Below are 27,332 nucleotides of genomic sequence, written 5' to 3' on the forward strand. Positions count from 1 at the left end.
GAAATGTTATGATTTAAATCTTGAGTTAAGCCTTGGTGGTCTGTGGCCACAAAAGGTATTTAAAAGGGGGTCCATGGTGAAGAAAAGGTTGAGAACCACGGCTCTACCCTGCAAGCCGCTGTAAGTCACTGGATTTTAATAAATAAAATAAGAAAATGTTCCACACCCTGGGCTTGGGGAATCTGCAGGTAGGCAGCAGGAGCTCAAGAAGCCACTAGAGGTGACAGCAAATGATTTGCTAAATTTATAAGAATATAAATTGAAAACAGCCCTCCTGCTGTGTATTTTGTCTCTTAAGCACCGAAAGGGGAAATGTGAAAGAGTGGTTAAAGTGTTGGCCCAGAACTGGGGGGGGGACACCATTTTTAACACACACACACCCATCATAGAAAAGCCCTAGGTGATTATGAGTCACTTACTGTCAGCCCAACTGATGACAGGGTTGGGGAAAAATGATGGAAAGATGCTCTGTACGGGTCTTGAAGGAAGGCAGAATATCCAATTATGGGATAATTTCCTATTTACACCTTCTGGGAAGCAAGCAGGAACTCTGGCTGCCTGGCCAGGTTTGAGATTCAGTGGGGATGATTCCTCCTTGCCAGGGAATGAAGCTGCATTGGCCACATGTGGCAACCACCAGCGGTGTGCGGAGAGCAGTCCAGGGCACACCTGCTCAGGTGGGTCTCCATGCTGTCCAGGAGAGCTTAGGCCCAGCTAAAAAGGTAGGGAGAGAGAAGCCACAGGCTCATAACTGACAGAATCGGGCGACCCTGAGGATTTTGCTGAGAGATTGGGTGTAAAAATGTGGCAGTATCAGGAAATGTGTGACGGGAATTAACAATGGGAGCCACACTCCAAAAGATTAGGCAAGGTAGGACAAAGAGTAAATTTGTTTTCATTTAAATTTAATTAAGCTTAATTGAGCTATTTAAATGCAAATGACACGATAAACAATCCCTTCCATATTTAATTAGCTTTTTTCCCTGTCATATAAAATAAAACAAAAGACCACCCTAATGGGCTCTGGGACAGGACCTGCTTTGGTGGATTTGTTGGGCCCTGGGAGAGGCGGCTGCATTGGGCTGGGCTGGGAAATGGGTCCGTCTCGGATTGCTAGAAGCACCAGCTGCAAGTTTGAAGAGGTTGCTCCACTCTCTTGGGGGTACAAATGTCAACATGGGGGTGGTCATGGCCTTAGTGCCTATAAAGCATGGGTGAGGCTTTATGTGGGTGGTTGCGGCCACCTTCTCCCATCAATTGGGCAAAGGGCCAAATCAGTAAGCCTTCAAGCCTTGCCACAACAGAGGCCCTGATGGAAACCTCTGGGTGGCCCTTGATAGCCAGAATTGTTCTGAGGAGAATGAAGAGGAAACAGAGAAAGAATTTAAGAGGTGAGGAGGAGAAATAAAAGGGCTGAGAAGAAACCATGAGGGCAACTCTGGCAGGTTTCCTTCCACCCCAACCTTTCGTCAAACCACCTACTATGTCAGCCTTGTTTTGTCAGCCTTTGACTGCGCATTATGGAGGAATGGCTTTGTTTAAGCTGCTTTGACACAGGGAGCAAAAGTATAGTTTTTCACCACCACAGGAGAAACAAGAGCCCAGGAGGCTCCATTCAAGGGAAATTAACCCTCTTAATAATGGCTGCACATTTGGAAGAAAACGGCTTGAGCGAGAGCAAATCCACAGGCAACAAGAGCAGCTGGCTTACGGCTTACTCAGTGCAGACGCTGCTGGTGGGGAGGGTCCGGGGGGGGGGGGGCTTTGGCTTATTTATTTATTTATTTTAATTCCATTTATATCCCGCCCTTCTCCGAAGACTCAGGGCGGCTTACAAGCTTAGCAGTAGCCTTCATTCTATGTATATGCCTGCTTGTTAGGGCTTTCACACACACCCCCCGCAAGCGGCATTATTACAAAGTCAGCTTAATTGCCCCCAACAATCTGGGTCCTCATTTTACCTACCTGGGAAGGATGGAAGGCTGAGTCAACCTTGAGCCTGGTGGGACTCGAACCTTCACTAATTGCAGGCAGCTGGAGTTGCTTAAGGAGGCATTAGCCCACTGCTCCACCAAGGCTTTCTTTCTTCTTTCCCTCATCCAACTTGCGGAGGAAAGTTAATTTTGCCAAGGCTTCCCTGGGCTTCTCTGTTTCCCTCCTCCCCCCCCCCACCGCCTCCCCGGACTCGGCCAAAGATCCCAATACGACTGGCCAGCAGGGTTTAGGGCTACAGGCTGGCTTAGCCTTGCCAGCATTGCTGGTGGGGTCGGGGCTGTGAGGTGCCTGGCAAATCTGGACGCATCCAGGCCAGAACCATGTGCGAATGATGGGAAATCGCCAGCAGAGAGCTTGTGACGTGGTCCAGGGCCGTCCCTCGGTAACAGAGGGGTGGCTGGGGAGGGATGCCATCAGCAGACACCTTCCCAAATGTCAGGAGGGGTAGGGGGGTTTCTGGGAGAGAACTGCAAACCCCTCATCAAGGGGGGCACCAGCAGATCTTCTGGGCCTCTGCTGGAGCCTGGAGGAGCTTCCAATTGACTCAGCTTAATGGAATTTCATGCTAGGCTGAGCCCCGGTGAGTGCCTCCTCCGATGCCACGTATTGCTCAGAAATTAAAATGAATAAATTATGAGATTGCTATCTGTGTGTCTCTGTGTGTTTAACAAATTATGTCCCAGTATGTTATGCTCCCCACCCCCAGCCCAACGGGAGAAAGCTCCTGATGCTCAGCAGTCACGGGGGGGGGGCCCTCTGGAAAGGAAGCCCCATCCGTCTCCTTTGCAGAGGGGTTTGCTGAGTTGCTGCCTCTTTTTGGGCTGCTGCTGGGACAGGCAGAGCCTATTGGGTTTTCAACGAGAGATTGAGAAACAGCATTTTTGGCTGTGATGGGAAAGGTTCAAGTACAGTTTTTAAAAGGTTTTCGGGTGCTAAATATGGGAAGCTAGCTTTCACGATCGTCAGGATGCAGCTAGAATGAAAAGAAGCCATGGATTTACAGGGCAACTGAAGCCTGCAAGTGTTGAAAAACAGCGCCCAGAGAGCCTTGTCCAGGGCCCAGGAAGGACGCTCCTTTGCAGGCCCCTCTACTTTCATCTATTCTCCTGGCATCCCTGTTTTTTTTTGGGGGGGGGCTGATTTGTGTTAGCCCTGCCTGCTCCCTTTTCCTTAGGCTTTGTGGCTGCTCTATGTTCATCAGTTCCCAAGGGGGGGGGACGCTTGCAAGAATGGCAAAGAACATTTTTCTCCCTTTGCTAAGAATTGACCCAAGTTCCCCATTGGGATTGGGGAGCTGGAGCAGCAGCAAGAGATAAAGCCCCCCCCCCATTACCACTCCAGGGTCCTGAGGATCACTCTTCTGCTCCCCCTACCCCCACAGGCTTACAAAGTCTGCCCTGGCAACATCTAGGGAGACCTCTTTGCTTCTCTTTCTGTCCAGGGAATGAGAGAGCCTCAGATGCCGTGGTGGAGAAGGAGGGGTCTGTCTTGTAAGGAGAAGGAATTTGGGTGGGCACTTTGTCTTCCGGCCCCCAGAACTTTTCCATCTCCAGATCCATCACGGGGCCAGGTGGGGTGCAGATACTCAGAGCTGTGGTGCTGCCAAGGAAAACCCTGGATTGGCGTGGGTTCTTCTCCCTGCTGCCTGCTATTCCCATCTGGGACCCTATAAACACACTTTTGCAAAAGTGTGCTGTGTGTGTGTGTGTGTGTGTGTGTGTGTGTGTGTGTGAGAGAGAGAGAGAGAGAGAGAGAGAGAGAGAGAGAGAGAGATCTGATGTAACAGGAAAGCATTAGCAATGGCAGAGCTTCTCTCTTCTCAAGGAAACTCGGATGATAAGAAGGATTTTCCCAAGGCTGCTTCATTACTGTGAAGCAAATAGTGTGATTAGAAAAGAAAGTTATTTATGGTGTCTTCATGAAGAGTTAGAGATTGTTTAGAACTACACATAGTCCTCGACTCACAACAGTTCATTTAAAATTACATCACTGAAAAAAGTGACTTATGATCATTTTCCACACTTACGACCTTTGCAGCATCCCCGGGATCATGTGATCGAAACTCAGCTGCTCGGTAACTGGTTCATTCGTATGACCGTTGCTGTTCCCCAGGGTCAGGTGATCACATTTTGCAACCTTCTGACAGGCAAAGTCAGTGGGGAAGCCAGATTCACCCAACAACCATGTTGCCAACTTATCAATGGCAGTGATTCACTTCACAACTGTGGCAAGAAAGGTCGTGAAAATGGGGCAAAATTCACTTAACAAATGTCTCACTTAACAACAGATTTTGGGCTCACTTGTGGTCGTAAGTCAAGGACTACCTGAAATAGATATTGACTGAGATGGGTGGCCATAAAAATTGAACAAACAAAGAAACGAATAAATAGCCCACCCAGGTGTTCCTACCGTCCCTGGTGCACGTGGGAATAGACGGTGTGCCTTGCTTTGCTCAGCCTCGTCTGCTTTCATGGTCTTCATTTCATTATGTTTTCCTTTTCTAGAGAGCGAGAATCGGTCAAGGTTCAAAGGCTGCAGAAGAAAAGATGTCCAACGCCATCTCCAAATTTGACAACAACGGGAACCGTGATCGCATGAAACTGTCTGACTTCAACTTCCTGATGGTGCTGGGGAAAGGCAGCTTCGGAAAGGTGTGCGCGCGCCGTTCAGGTTCTCTTTCATTGTTGACTGGGATCCAACCTTCTGCTAAGCCATAGTTTGCTTGAATATGGTTTACCAAATACTCACAACACAAGGCAGATTAACACACTAAGCCAGTGTTTCTTAACCTTGGTCCTTTGAAGTTGGTCCTTTGAAGTTGGTCCTTTTAACCTTGGTCCTTTGAAGACTCCATCTCCCAGAATTCCCCAGCCAGCTATGGAATTAAAGTCCACACATCTTCAAGGGGCCAAAGTTGAGAAACACTGCACTAGGCCAAAACAACAGAAACCATATCGTGGCACAGTTGTTTTCAGAAAGTTGTTTTTCTACTTGGGTTACAATTTGTGGTCAGCCCTGTAAGATTGTGTGCACCAGTTTGGCTCTCAATCATCGGAAGAATATTCTAACTGGTGCCAGTTGGGTATCAGCAGACCTATTATTTTGAGATTGAAATGCCATAAATGGGAACTTGGATGGAAGCTGGCTTGAGTGGGAGCTTCCGTGAAGGTATATGAACAAAGGTTGAATGGGCTTCCACAGAAGGCCAATAGGTATGGAACAGCAGTGGCTCTTCTATCTCAGTGGCCAAAATCTGCAGGATAAATCTTAGGAGGAACGGTTAAGGGAAGTAGGTATGTTTAACTTAAGGAAGAAAAGGCTCAGAAGAGACATGATAGCTGTCTTCTGTCATAGAGAAGAGGGGGTCAAGCTATTCTCCAAAGCACTTGAGGGCAGGACAAGAAGCAACGGATGGAAACTAATCAAGGAGAGAAGCAACCTGGAACTATGGAGGAAATTTCCTGACAGTGGGAACAATTAACCAGTGGAACAGTTTGCCTCCAGAAGTTGTGGGTGCTCCATCACTGGAGTCCTGAGGTCCTTTTTCAAGTTTGTTTTTTCTTGAAGATGTTTCACTTCTCATCTAAGAAGTTTCTTCAGTTCTGACTGAATGGTGGAGAATGGAAGGATTTATATCCCTTGCAGTCATCTGGTCATTAGCGCTCTTTCCGAGAGTCATTGAGGCCACTTGGAGGTTTATCTGTGCCCTCAGGGTCACCTGAATATTGCAAATGGCTGTGGAGCCTTCTTGGAACTGCTGAAAGGACTGTGTTGTAAAAAGGTGATAGGGGGTGTCACATCCCTCCCCCTCTATTGAGAGAAGGCTGTTCAACATTAATGTAGATAATCTCTTTGACTCCTCTTTCAAACCATCATTGGAGGTTTTCAAGAAGAGATTGGACAACCATTTGTCTGGAATGGTATAGGCCAGAGGTCCCCAACCTTTTGGGCACCAGGGACCAGTTCCGTGGACTGTAGGGTGCTGCCTGCATCTCATGGATGGGGCTTTGCTTGTTTGTGTGGACCGGTTGCTGGCATGCCGCAGCCCGGTACTGGTCCACGGCCCGGGGGTTGGGGACCCTTGGTATAGGCAGAGAGTTGGATTAGAAGACCTTTAAGTTCTCTTCCAGCCCTAGATTCTATGATTGCAGAATCTGCAAAGCATCCAGTAGAAATGTTAAAGTCAGAAACATTTATTCCATGTACGTGAAGGTTCTTCTGTTCATTGAAAAGTGAACAAAGAACATGACAGGCAATGACTCCTTGCTCACGGTTCGGTCTTCAGAGAGGGAGAGGTTGCCAAAAGAGGGCAATCGCTGTGTCCGTTCATCAGAGCAAAGGTCTCTCTGGAAGACTGTGCCTTGTCTCAACCATAACTGAAGATCCAGGGAGACTCAGCAGGGCAAGAGGGAGGTTAAGTCCTGTGCGGCCCTACAGAATGGACGGTTCATGTTCACAGAGCTTTCTGCTATATATCATTTTTATTAGAAGTTTTTACAGAACTAAAAAAAGTACATATGGAAATGAAGTTAAGAAAAAGATTTTGACAAGTGAAAAAACGCTTGAAAGATTTTTTTTTAAAAAAATCAATCTTCTTTACAGCAGTTGCAGACAAAGTTATTATCCTGCCTTCCTCTTTAAAATTGTGTTACAGGGTTCCCTTCTTCTCGTATTCAACCGTTTTTAATCAACATAATCAGAAATCAATATTTCATTTTTTCCTATTTATGGCAAAAAGACCATAAAAAGCTTCCAATCTTTTATAAAAGTGCTTATTTATCCCTGATCAAGCAGCTCAGTTTTGCCATTTCTGCAAATTCTGTCATCTTCACAATCCACTCCTCCCTCGTGGGTGTTTCAGTATTTCTTTACTGTTATGCATATAATTATCTTTCTGCATGTACAATATCAATCTGCACAAGACTTTTACAATTGGTTATCCATAAATCAGTCAAGCACCAGGAAACTCAAGTGATTCAGGCAGTTCAAATGTGTATTGCAAGCTCGGTAGATTCTACAAGAATCTGACCAACTAACGGTCAAGGGAAATGAGAGGGAGATAAGAATGAAAAGGAATTCAAGGGGGGCTGGATTTAGGTCTCTTGTGCAGGGACTCATGACTGATGACACATTTGACCCCTCTCTCGGGCTCAGCCTGGTCGTTTCCTACAAAATTTCATTAAAAAAACTGGTTTCATCTGAATATTGATCTTTAAATTTTCAGTTATCGTCATATTTGTTTACAGTATGTTTTTGCTTTTTCATAAGTCGACCATGCATGGTAAAATGACCCTTCGTGTTTTTCACATTTCCAGCATTAACTAGAGGTACTAGTTAATACATCCTAGACCTAGATAATTTATCTGATGTGGTATAACAAAGGTGCATCATTTTATTAAAAAATTCTCTTATAATACAATGCGAATTTCCATCCTTTTAACCACATTCTCTCCCATTGATTCATCTATATATTATAACCGAAATTTTTACTCATTTCATCTTGCAGTCTTTAACTTGTTCTTTTGCTGTTTCAAGACTCAACAAAAAAATATACATTTTAGCAATCCCGTGTTCATCATTTGTACATAGTTCAGTCTTAAATTCGTCTTACGTTGTTCAATTCCTATTACTTTTTTATCTATATTAAATCTTTCTCTTGACTGTGTCTGAAAACCACTGAAATCTAAATCTCTCTGCAGTCAATTGTTCTCTTGACTTCCTTAAGTTCTCCATATTCCTACACTAAGAAATCTTGATATTTCTCTTTGTCTGCCGTTTCTTGTCTGTAAAATGCTTCTTGAGCTGAGAGCAACCTGGTTTTTCCAGACATTTCTCAATTTGCTGCGCAACAAGTGCCGCTGCTCTCTGCAAAGGGAGGGGGTCAGCACCAAGCTCTCCCAGGCAATGGGGCCCAGTCTGGTACCACTTAATGCCAAATTTAGCTGTAGGTTTTTGCAAGATTAAAACACAGAGGTTTGCAGTACCACCTTTTCCCAGCTGATGTAAAGAAGCAGCTTTTTTTCTGGGCAGGAAACAATAGAAAATGCTGGGCCTGTTTGGTGCATTAGCAGGTTTCAAGATTAATGAAAGAAGACAAAGATGTTAACAAAAATATGAATGGATGGATAAAACAGGTTTTAAGATTGGGAAGAGGGTAAAATATCTGGGTATCATTATGAAAAAATACTAACTGCATGTTATTCCAAAATAACTATGTTAAGACAAGAATGAATAAAGGTGGATGGGAGAAACCACAATTGTCATTGCTGGGGAGCAATTCTGTGATACAATGATTTGTTTGTTTCAGACAATAACCGTTTTGACAGCTGACGTGCCGTTTAGACAATGGCAGGGGGATATATCTAAATTTGTGTGGCAGAGGGAAAAACCACGAGTAAAGTCTAAGGGGTTACAAGATGCAAAGGGAAGAGAAGGACAAGGTTTGCCCGACTTGAAATCGTAATTTGCAGCTGGCTTTTTGGCTTCTGGGAAAGGGCAAATGTTGCTGAGACACAGAGGCCTCTCGGAGCTGCGGTTCGGGTCAATGTGGATTTTAAAAATCATCTTGTTAGATCATCATACCATGCTGAGAACATGGAACAGATGCAGACCCAAGTTGTATCCAAAACCACCTTTGTGGTTCTCAGCACAAGAGGCATTTTATAGACAAGAAATATTAAACCGACACAAATGACAAACATCACGAGATACTAGAATTTTGTCAAGGGGAATGGAAAATACAGGTAGCCCTCAACTTATGATCACAACTGAGCCCCATATTTCTGTTGCTAAGTGACACATTTGTTAAGTGAGTTTTGCCCTATTTCACGACCTTACTTGCCACAGTTTTGGTCACCACATTACAAAAAGAGATTTGGAAAAAGTGCAAAGAAGAGCAGCTAGGATGATGAAAGGCCTGGAGACTAAAACATATGAAGAACGGCTGCAGGACTTGGGTTTGGCCAGTCTAGAGAAAAGAAGGACTCGGGGGTGGGGAGATGATAACAGTATTCCAGTATTTGAGGGGGGGGGGCAAAGAAGAGGAAGGGGTCAACTTATTTTCCAAAGCACCAGAAGGCAAGACAAGAAACAATGGATGGAAAATAACCAAGGAGAGAAGCAACCTGGAATTAAGGATGAGTGTATGTCACCAGAGAAATTGTCTAGAATATGTAAAAACACTTCAAATGTATGCTGGAAATGTGAGAAAGGGACATTTTACTATGTTTGGTGGAAAAGTGGTGGAATATCTGGAAAAGTCTGGATTCAGATACTTATGTTGATTTCAGGATTTTAAAGATTAATGTACAATCGAGAGCAAAGGAAAAACAGTTGGGAAAAAGTCATGGAATTTTGTTTTGCACCTGATCATTGCAGTGAGATTATGATATGCACAAAGATGGAAAGATTTGGCCTTATCCTCACTGGAGGAAGATTTGGTGAAGATGATGGAACTCGCTGAGATGGCTAAATTCTTTGATCAGAGAAAAGATTGTATCTGTGTTTACTTGCTGACTGGCAGCCCCTTATGGACTTTTTGCACAAAACAGAAAAAAAAAATAAACTTATGATTTATGGTTTTGATAGTTACACAGGATTAGAAATGGGAAGGCCTGGAAAAAAACTGAAAAAATTGTGGAAAAATAGGTTTTTTCCCCATTATTTTTCTGAACAACTTTGGAAAAAAAGGGAAATTTTTCCATTTTTTTCCCCAGGCCTCTACACAGAATAGATTATAAGAAAAAAGAGTAATGTTGTAATCACAGAGTAAGAGGCAAATTTATGATTGTATTTATAACTGCTGTGATGAAGACTGGAAGTTGGCTCTTTGCATCTTTTTCCTTTCTTTTTTGTTTTCTTTTTCCTTTCTTGCACATGTAACTTTGATTTCTTTCTGTTTCTTTTCTTTTTCCCACTTTATGATAGTTCATATTAGTTTTTATCTTTTTAATTTTTTTAAAATAAGATTATATTTATATTTATTTTTTAAAATAAGATTATATTTAAAATAAGATTATATTTATTCTCCCTGAGTCCTTAGGGAGAAGGGCGGTATACTAATCAAATAAATAAATAAATAAATAAATTTATGTGTGCATGTATGTGTGTATAGAGAGAGGAAGGAAGGAAGGAGAGAAAGAAAAGAAAGAGGGAGGAAGGAAGGAAGGAAGGAAGGAAGGAAGGAAGGAAGGAAGGAAGGAAGGAAGGAAAGTGTTAGAAGAATAATTGAGATTTTCACGAACCAGGGTGATGCAAGAACAAATAAAAAATGAAATCCAGACATACTGTGCAAAGAAGATTTTATTCTCAAGAACAAAAGGCTCCGTTCTTGAGGATAGTCTGCAGAGAAAACCAGGGACTTGGTTTTATAGGCGGACTGTTGTTTGGTGGGAGCAGAGGTGTTTGGTTTGCACAGGTGCTGATTTCAGGATGTCCTTCCTGTACTGTTTGGGATGCTTTGATCCTCTGTGAAATTTGGGACATGCAGACTCCCCCTCTCCTGTCTCCTCCCACCCCAGGGAACTCCAGTCTCTCCATGGAGCCAGTGAGGTGCCAAAATGGAGGTGGGCAGCAGATCGGAAGGAAGGAAGGAAGGAAGGAAGGAAGGAAGGAAGGAAGGAAGGAAGGAAGGAAGGAAGGAAGGCTGTTTGAACTGGGATTGTTGGTTCCAGAGACTCCCCTTGGAATGCCAGTCCTTCTTTGCTCTAGGGCAGAGCTCTCCAACCTTTCTGGGTTGGCAGCCTGGAGGGAAAGGGAGGAGCAGGGAAATGTAAGTGGGCATCCACAAGCGAGCCACGCACACCCATGGTGGTGCTGGTAGCACTGGTGCCCACACTGGTGCCTGCGTGCATGCATAAATGGGGCCGCTAGCACCCATGCAGCAGCACTAGCGCGAGTGGGGAGGGTGCGTGCAGCCATTCCTGCGGCTCGGTGGCCAACAGGCCATGAACCGGTACCAGGCTGCGGCCCGCAGGTTGGGGACTCCTGCTCTAGGGTACTGGGAGAGGGAAGGGGCTTCCAAATACTTCCTATTGCAGATCAGAGCCAGGCCAGCTTGCATCCTGGCCAGTTGATTTGGAGTTAGAGAGTTACGGGAGGAAGACAGGACACAAGCTTTGGAGAAGAGAGGGTTGGCTGATTGCTTCCTGAACTTCGCTCCATTCTGCCGGAGCCTCAGGGCTGGGGAGGGGTGATGCAAAGGGAAGGGAAGGAGTCTGCTTCTGCTCTGAAGGGGGGGGCAGGGAGTGGGGGGGAGGGGGCTGCGAGGCTTGGAACGGCCTTGAAGCAACTATCTCTCCGCCCCAGTCCTGCCTTCTCAGATGAGTCATTTCCCTGCCGATGCCAAGCCACGTCTTTTGGGGAGACAAGCTGCTTCGGGCTTTGGCTTGCAGCCTGCGTGATCCCGCACAAGTCTCTGCACAAGACTTGCCTATTAAAAGATTTACAGCAGTGGCAAGCCCTCCCATATCTCTCCCCATTTAATTTTGCACACTGGGAAATTACAGCTTTGCACTCCGTGGCAGCATTTCCACGCTGCAGGTGGCGGGGGATGGCCCTGCCTGCTGACGAGAGAGGCACTCGGCAGGGCCCGGACCCTGTGCTGGCTTCGGGGGTCTCGAGAGATGTGCAACCTGGGGGTGGGGGAGATAAACAGCACTGGGGAAGCAGCAGAGGAGGGCTTGGTTACTGGTGCCTGGTCTGCAGGAACGGCTTTTCATTTCCGAAGTCTAGTCAATTTTAATTTTTCTTTTTTACACTCCAGGGATTGTTTTCTGGTGCATCCAGTTTGCTGTGGCACAGCCTGCTGTGTGAACCTCGTCTGCACGTTTATTTTTCAGGATTTGCTAGGTCACAATTGAATAAGGTTTTATATTATTTGCCTCATTTCCAATTGACTAGGCATCATTGATGTACAAAGCTGTTTTTCTTTGGTTTGTTATCTTGATGTAGGAGCAGATCTGTGACAAGTATTTTTAAAAGCTTTCTTCAACTCTGGTGGAGAATAGGATGATATGAGATTGGGTGTCACAGCTAATGCTCTCAGACAGAAAATAACAGCTTGAAACAATCTTGAGATATACAGAAAAAAATGAAATTTAACAGAGACTAATGGGAAGCTGATCACTCAGGAAACAAAAATTAAATGCACAGATGTAGAAATGCAGGATTCCTCAATTAGTCAGAGCAGTTGCTTGTCTTCGGTGCTGTTACGATTAACATTAATAAAGCTCCAGTAATTCTCTTATTTGAAAGCCAAGCCCTGTTGGACCAGGAACCAAGGGAGCCGTAGCTGTAGCCACGTACTCTTAACTGGGAGCTGCCCTTCCCAACTCAGAGCCTTTTTAAGAACTGACAGCCCCAGAGAAGCTGGTCCTGGCCTCGATAAAGCCAGTCCCATAGACTGGCTCAGCCCTCTGGCATCCGAGCGCCACAAGGGGCACAATCAGAGTTCTCTGCAGGAACACAGTTGTGCATTTCTCTGCCCAAGAGAAGGGAATTCAAGGAAGAGGCTCAGATGCGTTGCTTTTCGTTGCAACTTAAGAGCTTGAGTAGCTATTAAATAATGAAGCTCAGTCATCGCTGGACTCTAGGCATACGTGACCACTGTTGGGAATGGAACTTCTGTTGCTAAGTGAGGCAGTTGTTAAGTGAGTCACGCTTGAATCTGTGACCTTTTTTGCTGTGGTTGTTAAGTGAATCATGCAGTCATTAAGCAAATCTGGCTTCCCCCACTGACTTTGGAAGCCACCGAGATAGGTCACTAATGATGATCACGTGATCCCAGGACAGGGCAACTGTCATAGATACCTTCCGGTTGCCAAGTGCCTGAATTTTGATCATGCGACTGGGGGGGGGGGTCGTAAGTGCGAGGACAAGTCATAAGTCGCTTTTTGCAGTGCCGTTGTAACTTCAACTGGCTGCTAAGTAAATGGACTATCTGCGGGTCAGCTCCCAGCTTTAGGCTCTGTTTCTCTTTCTCCCACCTTGACACGGTAACAGATCTCTTGCTTCCCCTCTGCCCGCTCCGGATGCGGAAGGCAGCTAAAGGGCGCCTCGAGAGCGATCTGCCCTGCTCCGGACCTGACATCCGAGGAGCCTCCCCGGGTCCAGAGCTTCCCTGGTGGTGACTCTCTGCATGCCGGAATAATTCATTTCCAAAGAAGGTGTCGATTTTATTGGAATGAAACGTGAGCTGGGGTGGCCTGGCAGTGCTTCCTTCCAAAGCTATCCTCCCAGCAAATTGAAGCCGTGTGTCTTAATAACTGGCAGGGTGACGGTGGCACTTTTACCAGAAGGCTTCCTTTGCCTTGATGTGATTCACAATGGAAAACGATCCTGGCGGGAAACGCTGCCGTTTTGGTCTGTTATAACAAATCTACAAGCTATGGCAACTGGCTTGACGTGCCGGAGAAGCCCTGAGAGGAGAGCCCTGGGCTGGCTTGCCCTGCCGAGTGGGTGGCTTGGCCTCTGTCCTGCACCCACAGCTGGATTGCAGCTCCGTTCATCCTGACCCCCGGCTGGTCGGCTGGGCAAAGGGTGGGCTCCTTTCTTGGAATGGCCAGTGGCGTTTTCTTCCTCTAGAACTGTCCTGGGCCGGTACGAAGGAGCTGATTTGGATGAAAGGGAGATTTCCAAGCCCTTTCCCCTCCCCTCCGGTCCCAGTTCAGAATGCCCATTATTAGGCATGGAGAGAAAAGGGGGTGGAATCAGCCTGGTTTCTTGAGCACCCGTTGGAGGGTGTTTCTTGTTCTAGCGTGGGTCTGGTCACTGAAGGCTTTGCAACCTTCGTGATTGTTCACCCGTGTTCAGGATGAGCTTAGTCGAGGCCATGTCCTCACATCCTACTAGGGCTTGGCCAGGAGTCCAGCTTTTCTTGGTAGGCAGCTCTTCTCTTCTTTGATTTATCACCCCTGAGTCTAGAAAACCCTGCTTCCAGCCCAAGGGAAGAAGGCCTGCCTGCCTCCTAATTCCTGCCACACCTGCCCCCCCACGTTGGATTCTTGGGAAACAAAGCCCCTCAACTCCATTTGTGCAAGAGATATACTTTCATAAAGACCGGGTGGTTACAGTTCAGCAAAGCCAGAACTAAAAGTTTGCACTCGAATGTTCCCTAGCTAACTTTCCCTTTCCCATCCATCACCCCTGTTATCTCCCTATTGTCCAGTTACATTCAAAGGATTTGTTTTGGTAACGGTCCCTGCACTGGCCGGCTCCCTCCCAAGCCTCTTGGAACGATGAGCTGATGTCTCGGGACAATGAGTAATTTTGGTTTCCAGCTTCCCAGCAATTCCCTCTCCCATACGGCAGGCTGGCATTTAGCAAAACGAGGCTGATCTGTTACAGCAGTTCTGAGCATTCCTAGGCCTACTACTATATGCTCTCAGGAGTGGCTGGTTGGTCTTTGGTCAGTTTGTGAAGGCAGTCCAGAGTTCTGACCCAGTAGGCTCAGGCAACTGACCAAGAGCAAACATTGGGCACAAGATCAACCCAAGAGATTGTCCAGATCACCCCAAAATTCCATGACACAATGCAATGTAGGTAGGCAGAATAACCCTGTCTCTTTCTACATCTGAAGCTAGGCAGGGAGGATTGAAGTTAAGAAATTAGGGCAAAGGGAAAAACAAAACATTAATCTACAAGGCTACACACATGTCAACAGTAGTTTTGCAGCACAGAAGCTCTCTGCTGTTCATTATTTACTTACTCAATTTATATAACTGCCCACTCATGAGTGACTCTGAGCATCTAACAGGGTTAGAAATGTCACTGCATAAAAGCAACAATAAAAGGATAAAACACACAGCATGTCAGGAACAAAACACCATCTGTTTACGGCAGATGTATCTGTCATCCTGGGGGAAGAATCAACTCTTGAACCCAACAGCCTCCTTGAACCCAACAGGGCCAGGCTCACTGGATCTTGAGAGGAGGCTTTTCCATAGGCAGGCACTATGTCAGAGAAGTTGTGCCTTCTGGATTCCATAGGGTGACTGTATTTAGTGGATGGGACCCAGAAGTCATCAAATTTGTAGATGACACTAAGCTGGTAGGAATAGCCAACACCCCAGAAGACAAGTTCAGGATCCAGATGGATCTCGACAGATGGGAACACTGGGCCCTACCTAACAAAATGAAATTTAATGTAAAGAAAACTAAGGTTTTACACTTGGGAGAAAAAAAATGTACAGGTACAGACTGGATGAAACCTGGTTCAATAACAGTAACTGTGCGAGGGATTTTGGAATCCTAGTGGGCAATCATTAAATATGAGCTAATAGTGTGCGGTGGCAGCCAAAAGAGCCAAGGCATAAACAGATAGAATCAAGATCATGTGAAACATTAGTACCGCTTTACAATGCCTTAGTAGTTAGACCAGAGATGAAATACTGCATCCAATTTTGGTCACCTCAGTATAAAAAAGATGTCAAGAAAAAGTGCAGAGAAGAGCAACTAATGTGATTAAAGGTCTGGAGACTATGTAAAACATATGAAAAACGGTGGCAGGAATTGGGTATGGCCAGTCTAGCGAAAAGAAAGTCTAGGGGTGACAGGATAGCAGCCTTCCAATATTTGAGGGGCTACCAGAAAGGTGAACCTGTTTTCCAAAGGATGAAGAAGGCAGGACAAGAAACAACGGATGGAAACTGATCAAGGAGAAAAGCAACCTAGAACTAAGGAGAAATTTCCTGACAGAATAATTAATTAATAGTACGGCTTGCCTTCAGAAGTTGTGGGTGCTCCATCACTGGAGGCTTTTAAGAAGAGACTGAACAGCTACTTACCTGAAATGATATAGGGCAGCGGTTCCCAACCTTTTCTATACTCCGCACCCCTAGAACGCTTCTGATATATTCTTACACCCCTTACAAAAGTTCGAAATAACGGCAACGAATTATGCATATACACTATAATTTTGAAAACCCAAGATTTCGCACCCCCTGGAATGTCATCTTGCACTCCCAGGGGGTGCACACACTCCTGGTTGGGAACCCCTGACATGGGGTCTCCTGCTTGAGCAGGGGGTTGGACTAAAAGACCTCCAAGGTCCCTTCCAATTCTGTTATTCTAGGTTCTTACCCTGCTGGATCTTGTAGGACAGGCAGAGATCATTAAAGTAGCCACATGCTTTTGCAACAAAAGCTCTAAAAGGCACGGCTACTTTGATGTATAAGACAAAGGTGCCGTGTTTGCCCTCGCCTTAGAGGTCTCCTAAATAATTTATGAAGCATGGATAGTGATCTCCATGCAGCCTCAGTGCCTAGAAACAGCTTCTTATGAAGCTGCATCTTCAAGAAGGAACCCAGGTTGGCATTCCCGATAAGATGTGGATATTTGCTCCTCGGGGTCTCTCCCCCCCCACCACACACACACACTGTAGAATGATGGGCATTTCTTGTGTGTGCTTCAGTTAACAGCAAAGAGCAGAGACTGACTGTGGGTAGATATCCTGCAGGAGAGACAGGCAACTGGTCGGGAGGCTGAACTGTGCCCTGGTTGTGGGGCCCAGGTCATCCTCCTGACTGACTGCTGTACAGCCCTCCCAATGCGAAGAGCGCTGGAAGGGCTGAAAAGCTTCCTCTTTTCTTCACTTGTCGGGGAGAAATTAAGAGTCAAAATGGAGACGTTTTGCTCACGGTGGTCTCAAGTTTGCTTTCCCATCCTTTGCTCAATCTCTAAAACAAGTGAAAATTGTCCTGCCAGAATAGGCCATTTTGCCATCTAATTTCAGGGGTACCTCAGAGGTAAATGGGGGCCTCACCTGAGCTATGGTTGCTCATACTTGATTTGGGAGAACCTATTGATTCGTTGATAGGTGAGGGATCTAATCCCTGGCCTTCCTCAGCTAGGGGGCTCCTTGGGAGATCTCAGCGTAGCCTCCCTTCTGAGAAGGCATGCTCACGGGGTGGTTGCGAGGCAAAGGCCTCTGAAGAGCAGCAGATAAACAGAGCTTCAGATCATTTCCAAGCGGCTTGCAGGACCACACAGATCACCACTAAACCTGTATGCCCCAGCACTGCCATCCTTGATTCACATCAGATCCGTGAATCCCCCAAGCCAAAGGGAACAAGATCAGGGCAGCAAAGCGAGGCTCCATTCATACGTCTCAGAAAGCCTGTGCCTACATGAACTACATGCCTAGAAACCAGGGCACGGATTCTGCTGCCAGGATGAGTGAGGGGATAGCCACGGCCTCTAGGCAAAGGAGAAGGGGCGGGGCCTCCGGATGTTGCTGCAACACCTGATTGTCAGACCTGCTCCAACTTAGATCCTTAGGAGAGAAAGACCCACGACTCCATTTGGTTGAAGGGATTCGTTTGGGTTCTTTTACTAAAGACAAATGGTTGCAGCAAAAGTAAGGCTGGATCTGTGTGTTCCTGCGCAAAAGGTTACAATTTTCCCCACTCTCTGGCCCTCCGCCCTTAACCAGTTCAACAGTGTGCAATAGCATTTGTGTTTGATGTTTTGGGAACTGCTTTGAAGCTGGGTGCATCTCAAAGTAGTTTCACATTCCGTTCCCAGGCCAGGTGTCCTTGGTGACTGGTTTATTCCAGTTTGACACCTCTTGTCCCTGTCAACTTGTCCCTCCCCCTTTCTTCGTCTCCTTCTCTCCAGCCCAAACTTCCCTCGATCCCTTCCCTCCCCACTTTCGGTTTATGGCAGGATGCCAACGAAGCAAAGCAGCTAAAGATGGCAGAGCTGGCATTGATTCTTGGCAGATTCCTCCTTTCCAGTTTGCCCAGTGAAGGATAATTAAGCTGAACCTCTCCCACATTCTGACCAGGTAGGGATCCTTAACTCTCTTCCTGTGGCCCAGCACCAGGGCAATAGGGAGGAAGCCCAGAAACATAGAACTTGATAAATCTCAGCAACTAGGTGGTTAGCAATGACGGCAATGAAGACGTAATGAGAAATAAGGTTTGTTAAACTAATACAGTAGTTCCAGTTCTCTAGATCAGGGGTTTTTGAGCTGTGGATCAGGTCACAGTGGTGTGTGCAAGTGTGTGCATGCTCAAGGCTACCCTTCTGAAATAAATATTCAGTTATTAAGAGTAAGTGCAACTGTTATTTATTACACAAACTTGACACCAGCTAAATCATTGGTTTTATTTGTGGGGAGAGGGTGTCATATAATTTCATTTATCATTTGGGGAGGTTGTAGTATTCCAAGCTATTACTCAAATTATAGAATACTGAAGAGAAGGGGAACACACACACACACACACACACACACACACACACACAAGAGAAAGCAACACTCATACAAAATGCAAAAAAAAAGCAATACACCATCATACTACATTAATTGCTCTTTACTTTGAAAAAGATCTCCAATCATTCGGAGTGGGCAGCTGTAATAAATTTAATAAATCACCATCGTCATCATTATAATCTTGGATCTCAGCACATGTCCATCACAGAGAACAGGCAGGTTGAGCCTCCTGCTTGAATGTCATTAGGCAGGATTCAGGTTGTCTTCTATTAGATCAATTTTCACAGGTTGTGCCACTGTGTAAAAAGGGTCGTGTGGGAATACCTACATTCCATTTGTGGACTCTTCTCAGTGTCAGTTCAGTTCAGAGATGCTCTTGTGTAGGTCAAGCGGTTGAAACCAGAGGTATGGGGCCTGGGGAAGGGATGGCTTATTCCCCAAGAGGTAACCCATATCTCCTTGCACTTCTTCTTGCTTGTTCATGAGTAACGTACATTCAGATTATGACTGCTGTCAAACCTGCTCAGCTTCCTCCTGGGGGAACGGCTAAGAGGGGAGGCCTGGCCTTGAGCTTATGTGTATGGACAGGCAGGATCCTCACGTACGTCTGTTCTGCCTTGCTCCAGGTGATGCTTTCGGAAAGGAAAGGAACGGATGAACTTTACGCCGTAAAGATTCTGAAGAAGGACGTGGTCATCCAAGATGACGATGTGGAGTGCACCATGGTGGAGAAGCGAGTGCTGGCCCTGGCTGGAAAGCCCCCCTTCCTCACACAGCTTCATTCTTGCTTCCAAACCATGGTAAGCTCCCCCACAGCCCTCCGTCCTGAATCCTGCAAAAGTTCCTCAGTTGAGTTGAGAATCTTGTCCCTTGAGTGCATTCCTTGCGCTAGAAATTTAACCTGGATGCACAAAGTTGCCTTGAGTAAGGCATAAGGACCAAAAAAGGCATTGGCAGAAAAGAGAGTCACATGAGCGGGAAATAGTATATGGCCTCTGGAGATTGGACAGCTAAGGCTGTTCAGCAGCAGGAAGTCAAGGAAGAAGAAGCAAGCTTAAGGCAAGGACAGAGGGACAACTGACGGGAAAGAGAGAGCAGTAAAAGTCAGAGTAGGAGGTCCTGGAGAACAGAGAAACCCCTGGCAGAAAAAAAGCACGTGTTTCCTGGCCAGAAGGAAGAGGATTAGCTCTGCATAACTGGACACGGTGGACAGCTTGAGATAACAGCAGGCAGGAAGGCCAAATCAGCAGACATAACCTTGGTTCACCATAGTAGACCAGTCTCAGATGTGTAGGGCCTCCCAGTGTGGAAAACAGAACAAGCTGTGCATAGGATGGATTTGTGTAAAGTATAAGAAGGCCCCAGTTACGCACCAGTTGTGTAGACCAAAGGTGAAGAGCACCCACAGAGGACCCTAAAGCCCACAGCAACTCTGTCTTGTGGGGTTGAGATGGAGGTTTCTTTTTCCCATCTAGAATTTCCAGACCCAGAGAGAATCTTTTTTTTAATAAACATTTTATTAATTTTCTATTTTTACAATCAAATGCCTAATAGACAACGTGATGACTGGGTCCATTAATGATTTCGTGGTACACGTAAGCTTCTTCACACTAGACCAGGGGTGTCAAACTCAATTTCATTGAGGGCCACATCAGCATTGCGGTTGCCCTCAGGGGGCCGGGTGGGTATGGCCTGGGTGGGCGTGGCCTACTGGGTGGGCGTGGCTAGAGTGCATATGGCCTACTGGGTGGGCGTGGCCAGCTCTACATCGTTGGCCTCAAGGGTGCCTATGGGGGCCTGGGCAGGAGTGGGACAGATCTGAGGGTCTCTGGCAGAAGGAGGGTCTCTGGGCCAGGGCCAAGGCAGTGGGGGCCGTTCCCTCACTGTTTCCAGGATGGCTTCGTGGGCCGCATGAAACCACTTCGCGGGCCGGATCCGGCCCCCGGGCCTTGTGTTTGACATGTCTGCACTAGACCATGACACCGATATTACACCCTCCAGCACATCCTCTCCTTCCAGTAGTAGACATTTTTCCACACTAAGCAAGCACAATTCTTATTGTTGTTAGTAAATGTACAATTGCCTATCAACATTTGTTACATTTTTCTAATTGTGTCAATAATATCAGTTTAGAATATCTTTTTTAACCAAAGTATATCTTAATTGCGTTTGCACTCAATATCCATTAATTCAGAACCATATCCTATTTTTGCTTTTTTCAATTTTAATTTCCCATCCATGTTCAAAATATCCCAATCGTTTATAATTTCAGAACAAGTTATATTTGGGACTTCCGATTTTGACATCGTGGCGAAGCAGATGCAGGAAGACAGGACTCTGTCTTTCACGTTTGGTTTTGCCCTGCTGGGGGACACTGGAAAGGGTTGAAAGTCACTCCGTAAAGGCAGCAAGCAAGGAGGGGACTCTCGTTGATTGGGGGGGTGTACGTGGCAGCCATCCCATTTGATCTGAGTAAGCCCTCCAAACAGGCAGGGGAAAGACTGGCTGCATTTGTGTAGCCAGTCCGAAGCTGCTGACAACGGAAGTCAACAAGCACTACCAAGCAACTTTACGGCAACATAGATGAAACTGGATGAGACATGATCCTTTCTTTATGATTTTAAGACCTTTTCCTGAAAATCTGCCCAAAGCACTGCCCCCGATGAGAGGGAAAGGGAATTTCCACCCCATTTCCTCAGAAAAGAAAAGCAGCAAATTAATTACTTGGGGAAAATGGTGAAACCTATAAGACTTATCTGGAATGAATATATTCATACAGCTTGAAAATTAGAGGACTAAAAGTGTTTTTAAGACTTGAAAAGTTACAATATAAGTTTTGGATCTAAAAACTAGAAAGTGGTGTTGATGACATCTGGTGGCGAATTATGGTACTACAACTTATTTATGCCTAAAAGAAACCTGGCTTGAAGTCCAGAACTAGATAAGACTTTGGCTGGCCTTGAATGCTCTTACTATTGAGAATTGCAGCTGAGAAAAAAGGAACAGGCTTGGGGGCTGCTTATCTGGAATTTATATATATAAATTCCAAATTTAGTCTTGTAGGTTTCTCCTTTTTCCACAAGTAATTAATTTATTGCTTTCCTGAGGGAAGGTGGTGAAAATTCCCTTTCCTTCCTCCTCCTCAGAGGGAGTGCTTTGGGCAGATTTTCAGGAAGAGGTCTTAAAGTCATAAAGAGAGGCTTAGGTCTCACCCACTTTTATCCATGTTGCTGTAAGACTGTTTGATAGTGTTTGTTTGTTGGCAGCAGCTTCTGACTGGCTACGTGAATGTAGCCAGTCTTTCCCCCGCCGGTTTGGAGAGCTTCCTCAGATCAAATGGGAGGGCTGCCACACACACACAACACACACACTCAACAAGAGACCCCTCCTTCCTTGCCGCCTCTACGGGGTGACCTTTGGCCCTTTCCAGAGTCCCCCAGCAAGGCAAAATCAAACGCAAAAGATGTAGCCCCGTCTTCCTGTGTCTGCTTCGCTGCAACATCAAAATCAGACACGGATAGAATCTTGATGGCCTCACTTATTCAGCCTAGGCTAAAGATGCATAAGTGGGTGTTGTTGGCATGGAGTTATCTGATCCTGTGCCAGACGATGCTGCTGCTCAGTGCCTTCATGTAGGTGTTAAATCAGAGCCCAGAGAGAGAGGTTTTAGGCCATGTAGAAAGGAGGAAAAATAACATAAAAGTAAAACTCCCCCTCCTAAACCTCAAAGGTGGTTTTGAAAGCACTGAGAGATCAAGAAAGGCTAAGATGGATTTACTACCTCCTCCCCAGTCTCAGCAGAGGTCATCTGAAAGAGTGAGGAATGCTGTCTCAGTGGTCTGGAGAGAGGTCCAGACAACCCATTTCATCCAACACCCCCTGTAGCTGTAAGCCAACCATCCTTTCTTCAACCTTCTCCAGGGAATCCAACTACGTAGATCTGCAAAGAAAGAGAAACACGCAGGTACAACTTAATCCAAAGCCAGGGGCATTCCCTCCTGCGGGGAGAAGGACCTCACATGAACCATATACCAGAGCTCCAGAGATAGCCCTGAGCTTTTTTCAAATTCTAGGGCAGGGGTCCCCAACCCCCAGTCCCTGGAATGGCACCGGTCCGCGGCATACCAGCAACCGGTCCGCACAAACAAGCAAAGCCCCATCTACAGTATGCAGGCAGCATGCAAAACCACGGCCCCTCCTGTCCACGAAAAAGCCTTTCTCCCCAGAACCGGTCCCTGGTGCCCAAAAGGCTGGGGGCCGCTGCTCTAGAGTTAATGGAATGATCTGACCATATCGAGAGATTGTGATATTACCCAATTCCAGATCACATCCTCACTGTTGAAGAGTGGGGGCAGGAGCCCGTTACATCCTGGAGTGACCTGCCGATAGGAATTCTAGTCTGCATCTCAATTAGCATCAATTACTTTTGGTTTTCTTTCTGATTCTCTATGTCAGTCCTTCTCAAGCTCAGCAACTGTAGGACGTGTGGACTTTGATGGATCACTGGGGAATTCTGGGAACTGAAGTGCACCCATCTTACAGTTGCTGAGCCTGGGAAAGGCTGCCCTCTATATGCCCGGCATGAGGGCAAGGAAGTGACTCATCTGCCAACCTGCCTCACTCCCCCTTTTTCAAAAATAAAGTGGAGCAACAGAAATCAGGAATCCTTCCCTGCAGCAGGTGGGCCATGTTTTTGTAAAACGATTGGCACCCACAGGAAGGGGAGAGGCAGAGGGGCTGGATAGTGTGTTGTGTGTGTGTGGGGGGGGTGGCAACCTTTCTGATTTGGACGGGAGGAGCGGTTGAGAACAAAGAGCACGGAATGCCCACGTTTGGGGGGATCCTTTTTGCCCCCAGAGCGGCGAACTCTTCTACTGCAATGCAGTGACTTAACATCCTGGATGTTGGAGGCAGGAATTGGGAGGGGGGGCTGCAAAGGGCATGAAAGAGGAGTTTTCCCAGCTCCCGCAAAGCGCTTTCTCTGGCTGCTTCCAGCTGGCGGCTGATAAGAGCCAAGGAGCTGCGCTGAGAGCAGCGCTTCCTCAGCGGCAGCAGCTCTTGGACGGCAACAGTGGAGGCTTAGAGGATTACCCTGAGACGCCAGCCCAGCAATTGGAGTTGGCAAAGCCCGCTGGCAGCCGCCAGAACTCCCCGAGCCTCTTTTTTGTGATGAAAGGCCGGCCGTGCTGAGATCCGCGTCATCTGGCCTTTTTCTGACATCTGAAGTGTGTTGGCAGAGGATTAGAGGGTGCAAACCTGCCTGGGGCTTAGCATTAATCAGACCGGGGACACAATCGCAGGTTGTAGCAGAAGGCATTAGCAGCACCCGGATGCCAGAGGCAGAGAGGAAGGAGCAGTTGCAGCCCAGCTGCTCATTCCAAGCACGGGAACCATCTCTCTGCATCTCAGCGGGGGGGGGGGGCGAGGGGGGGTGTTTAACCAATTGCTCAATATTTCAGGAGCCTGGGAGGCTCCTAGATGATCCCCAGGTGCTGGGGGTGTGTGTGCTGCGCCCACTAGGATTTTCAGGTGAGGCTCCAGCAGCTCTCCTAAGCTGAAGGCATCTGTGGGGCCCACAGGCGTATGTAAATAAGTCAAGGTGGTACCTGCAGCCACATGATTGGCATCCGCTCCATTTGTACGTATACTGTATGGGATGCACAATTGGTGTAAAAAGGGGGGCAGAATAACAAAATAACAGAGTTGGAAGGGGCCTTGGAGTCCTAGCAGGAGACCCTGGATCAGGGGTGTTCAACTTTAAGGCTCGTGGAGCAGCAGGGCTGGCTGGGGAATTCTGGGAGTTGAAGTCCACAAGTCTTAAAAGGTCCCAAGGTTGGACACCCTTATTCTACACCATCCCAGTCAAATGGCTGCCCAATCTTTTCTTGAAAACCTCCAGTGATGGAGCTCCCACAGCTGCTGAAGGCAAGCCCTTCCACTGGTGAATGGCTGTCAGGGCAGGGTTTCAGTGGTGGCATCTGGACTCTTCTGCCCCCACCCCGGAGGTAGTTGCCCCTGCCTCGACCTGCTGCCCACCACTAGGCGCAAAGGAAGTTCCTACAGGAAAGAAGCTTGGCCTGATCCCCTCCATGGGCTTCCTGAACAAAGGAGCTCAGTGTAGCCGATTAAAAGACAATTCAAACCCCAAATCCACCCCTCCCACTTGCCTTGTCTCTCCCCTAATCTAGAAATGTCTCCTTTAAGTCCTCACCTTCCTCCTCCCCACTCCTTCCCCATTCCTTCCCTCCCCACTCCACTCCTCTCCCACCAGCTGTGCTTTCCTGCAATATGTCTAATCCCACACGAGGAAGTCAAAGAGATTTTTTCTTCTTCTTAATACCAAAAAGGCAACCAAATCTTTTCTTTCGTCAGGATTTAAATTGTCTATTGCAGTGGCTGCAACAGAGAAGCAGTGTCCTGGTGAGGACCTGCTCTTCCCCATTTTTTTTCAGCTCAGCTTCACGGAATCCGGCTGGCTACAAAGTCAGGAAACAGGAGGAGGTCAGCAAAGGCAAGGCGATGACCCCGGTGGCACCATCAAAGCTGTGCTTGCTTTTGACATGCATGGCACACGCTTCAATTGCACAGCTGCGGCCACCGCCTTGACTTTCCAGTCCAGGTCCCACAGATGCCCCTTGGCAGAGCCTTCCCAACTGAGAGTTGCTTGCAAGGCACCCAAGAGGCCCAGCGTGGTGCTCCGTTGCTTCTTCTGACTTTGGTTAAGCATCTTCCACCATTTTTCTCCCCCTTTCTCTCAGGACCGCTTGTATTTTGTGATGGAGTACGTCAACGGTGGCGACCTCATGTATCAGATCCAACAGGTTGGGCGATTCAAGGAGCCCCACGCTGTGTAAGTCGCCGGTCTGGGGCAGGGCCTGGGTGGAGGGGGGGAGGTGAGGATTTCTCCCTCTCCCTCTGAGGATCGATGCCAAGGCCCCAGGTGGCAACTCCTGGCCTCTCCATTGCTCTCCCTTCTTGAATGGCAGGTTCTATGCAGCCGAGATCGCCGTGGGCCTTTTCTTCCTGCACTGCAAAGGAATCATTTATCGGTAGGTGGACTCCTTTCCTCTCTGTGGCTTCCCAACCTTTGCCCTGGTAGTTCCCGGGCTCTGCTGTGCCCCACGCCCACTGCCAGTCAAAGCCTTCCTCGCCTCGGCAGCCCCACTGGGATTGTCTTGATCAGAAGAGGCAGGGCTTTGAGGCAGCCTTTCCTTGGCTTCTCCTACTTCTGTAGGTTTGATGAGACCCAAGCAGATTGATGAGTCACAGAGGGGGAATTGGCAGGCCTGGGATGTAGACCTCCTCTTGGGGCTCATCTGCTCTGCTCCCTGTAGCCTGGCATCTGGGAAGCATCCGGAGGTCCCCCAGTGGGACTTCTGGGGAGGCAGCAGCAGCAGAAATGCAGAGCAGGACCCTCAGATCCCAGCAAGAGCCCTAAGGCCCCAGAGGTGTGGAGGGGGTAGCAGGGGACTCCCCAGTGTCTTCTGGAGAAGCAACCATCTCATCTTCCAGGCGAAAGGGGAGCTGCCTTTATTCCCTGCTCCTCCCCTCCCCCGCTCACTCTGCATGCTGCATCGCCTCCTCTGCTGCCGGCCTTCCCCCAAGTACGCTTTTACCGGCTCTTCGGATAGCAGTTCGGGAATGACGCGGCAGCAGCTGTAGGGCGAGAGATGGCAGCTGTGTGCTGCAAGGTGGCTTTGAACTAGGGCCGGCCGTGCACGCCTTGGATGAAGTGCCACAGACCCTCTCTTGCACACGGTGAAGCCTGTCTTGCAGATCCTCTTGAAGCACGTACAAGGCCCTCTGCAGAGACAAGCGACATCTCCCCCGTGGCATTTGTGTTTGGCCCTGGCTGTTCTGACCTTCCACACACTTGCAGAGGCTCCTGCTTTCCCAGTGGAAGAGAGCCTCTTGCTGCTGATCCTTCTGGGATGGAGAACTCAGCGACATGACTTTATTTCCATTTTCCAGTCCTTCCCTAAAACCTTGACGGGACTTGCCCAAAGAGGCTTCCAAGGCTCGCTAGATGAGAGCTGCATCCAGGGCAGGGAAGGCTCTGCTGCCCTCCCAATCCAAAAGAAGGTGGTTGGGGCTTGGACACTTCCGTACGTCAAGAGAAGACAAAAAAATTACAGAAATGTGTCTCTGTGCTATGACCATTCCCTATTTATTCACCTATTTCCACTATTTGCCTGCTACTCACGTCACCAGACTCTGGATGGCTCAAGCCATATAGCTGGTCCTTCACTTACCACCAAAGTTGGGACCAGAACTTCCATTGCTAAACATGACAATCGTTAAGTGAGTCACGCCTAATTTCACCAACTGTTTTGCCACAGTTGTTAAGCGAATCGCTGCAGTTCTTAAGTGAACCAGGTGGTCGTTAAGCAAATGTGGCTCCCATCGTTGACTTTCCTTGTCAGAAGCCAGCTGGGAAGCTTGCAGATCTTGACCTCTTTGCCCGCAGGATGCTGGGACTGACATAGATCAATCCGGTTGCCAAGCGCCTGAATTTTGTTCATGTGACCATGAGGTTGCTTGATTCACTTAACAACTGTGGCAAGAAAGGCTGTAAAAATTGGCCACAATCACTTAACAACTGCCTTGCTTAACCATGGAAATTCTGATCCCAGTTGCGATGATAAGCCAAGGACTACCTGTATTCAGCTTCCAACAAAATATCACTCAATGGAATACATTTCTGAATAGAGCTGGAACTTCCTATTTCAGCTCCAAGATCTGATCTGAGGGATGCCTTTCTCCTCCCTTGCTAACTGCTCCCTCTCTCTCTCTCTCTCTCTCTCTCTCTCTCTCTCTCTCTTTTTTTTCTCTCTTTTTTTTTCTCTCTCTCTTGCTACAGAGACCTGAAACTTGACAACGTGATGCTGGACTCCGAGGGCCACATCAAAATTGCTGATTTTGGCATGTGTAAAGAGAATATCTGGGATGGAGTCACCACCAAGACTTTTTGTGGAACGCCCGACTACATTGCTCCTGAGGTGAGCCAAAGGGATCCTGTCTCTCTCTTGAACTTGTATTTTTACTTCTCAGCAAAGGCTCCAACTTATGAGAGGTCATCCCAAGTCCCAAATCTGTGTTAAATGGAGGTTAGTTAGTTCAAGAT

General features: G+C 47.3%; 1 protein-coding gene across 2 annotated transcripts in view; it reads left to right on the forward strand.

Moving 5' to 3' along the window:
• PRKCB (protein kinase C beta) overlaps window positions 1-27,332 on the forward strand; it is a gene marked incomplete at its 3' end in the record, with an annotated part of 194,006 nt that overhangs the window by 130,572 nt on the left and 36,102 nt on the right. For both annotated transcript variants that reach the window (XM_083373128.1, XM_083373127.1), the window contains exons 9-13: window positions 4,500-4,646; window positions 18,835-19,008; window positions 24,967-25,058; window positions 25,195-25,257; window positions 27,069-27,207. In XM_083373128.1, the coding sequence (XP_083229254.1) occupies window positions 4,500-4,646; window positions 18,835-19,008; window positions 24,967-25,058; window positions 25,195-25,257; window positions 27,069-27,207 (615 nt within the window). The remainder of the gene's footprint in view (window positions 1-4,499; window positions 4,647-18,834; window positions 19,009-24,966; window positions 25,059-25,194; window positions 25,258-27,068; window positions 27,208-27,332) is intronic.

Source organism: Vipera ursinii, assembly GCF_947247035.1.
Source record: "Vipera ursinii genome assembly, chromosome: 13".
Lineage (NCBI taxonomy): Eukaryota > Metazoa > Chordata > Lepidosauria > Squamata > Viperidae > Vipera > Vipera ursinii.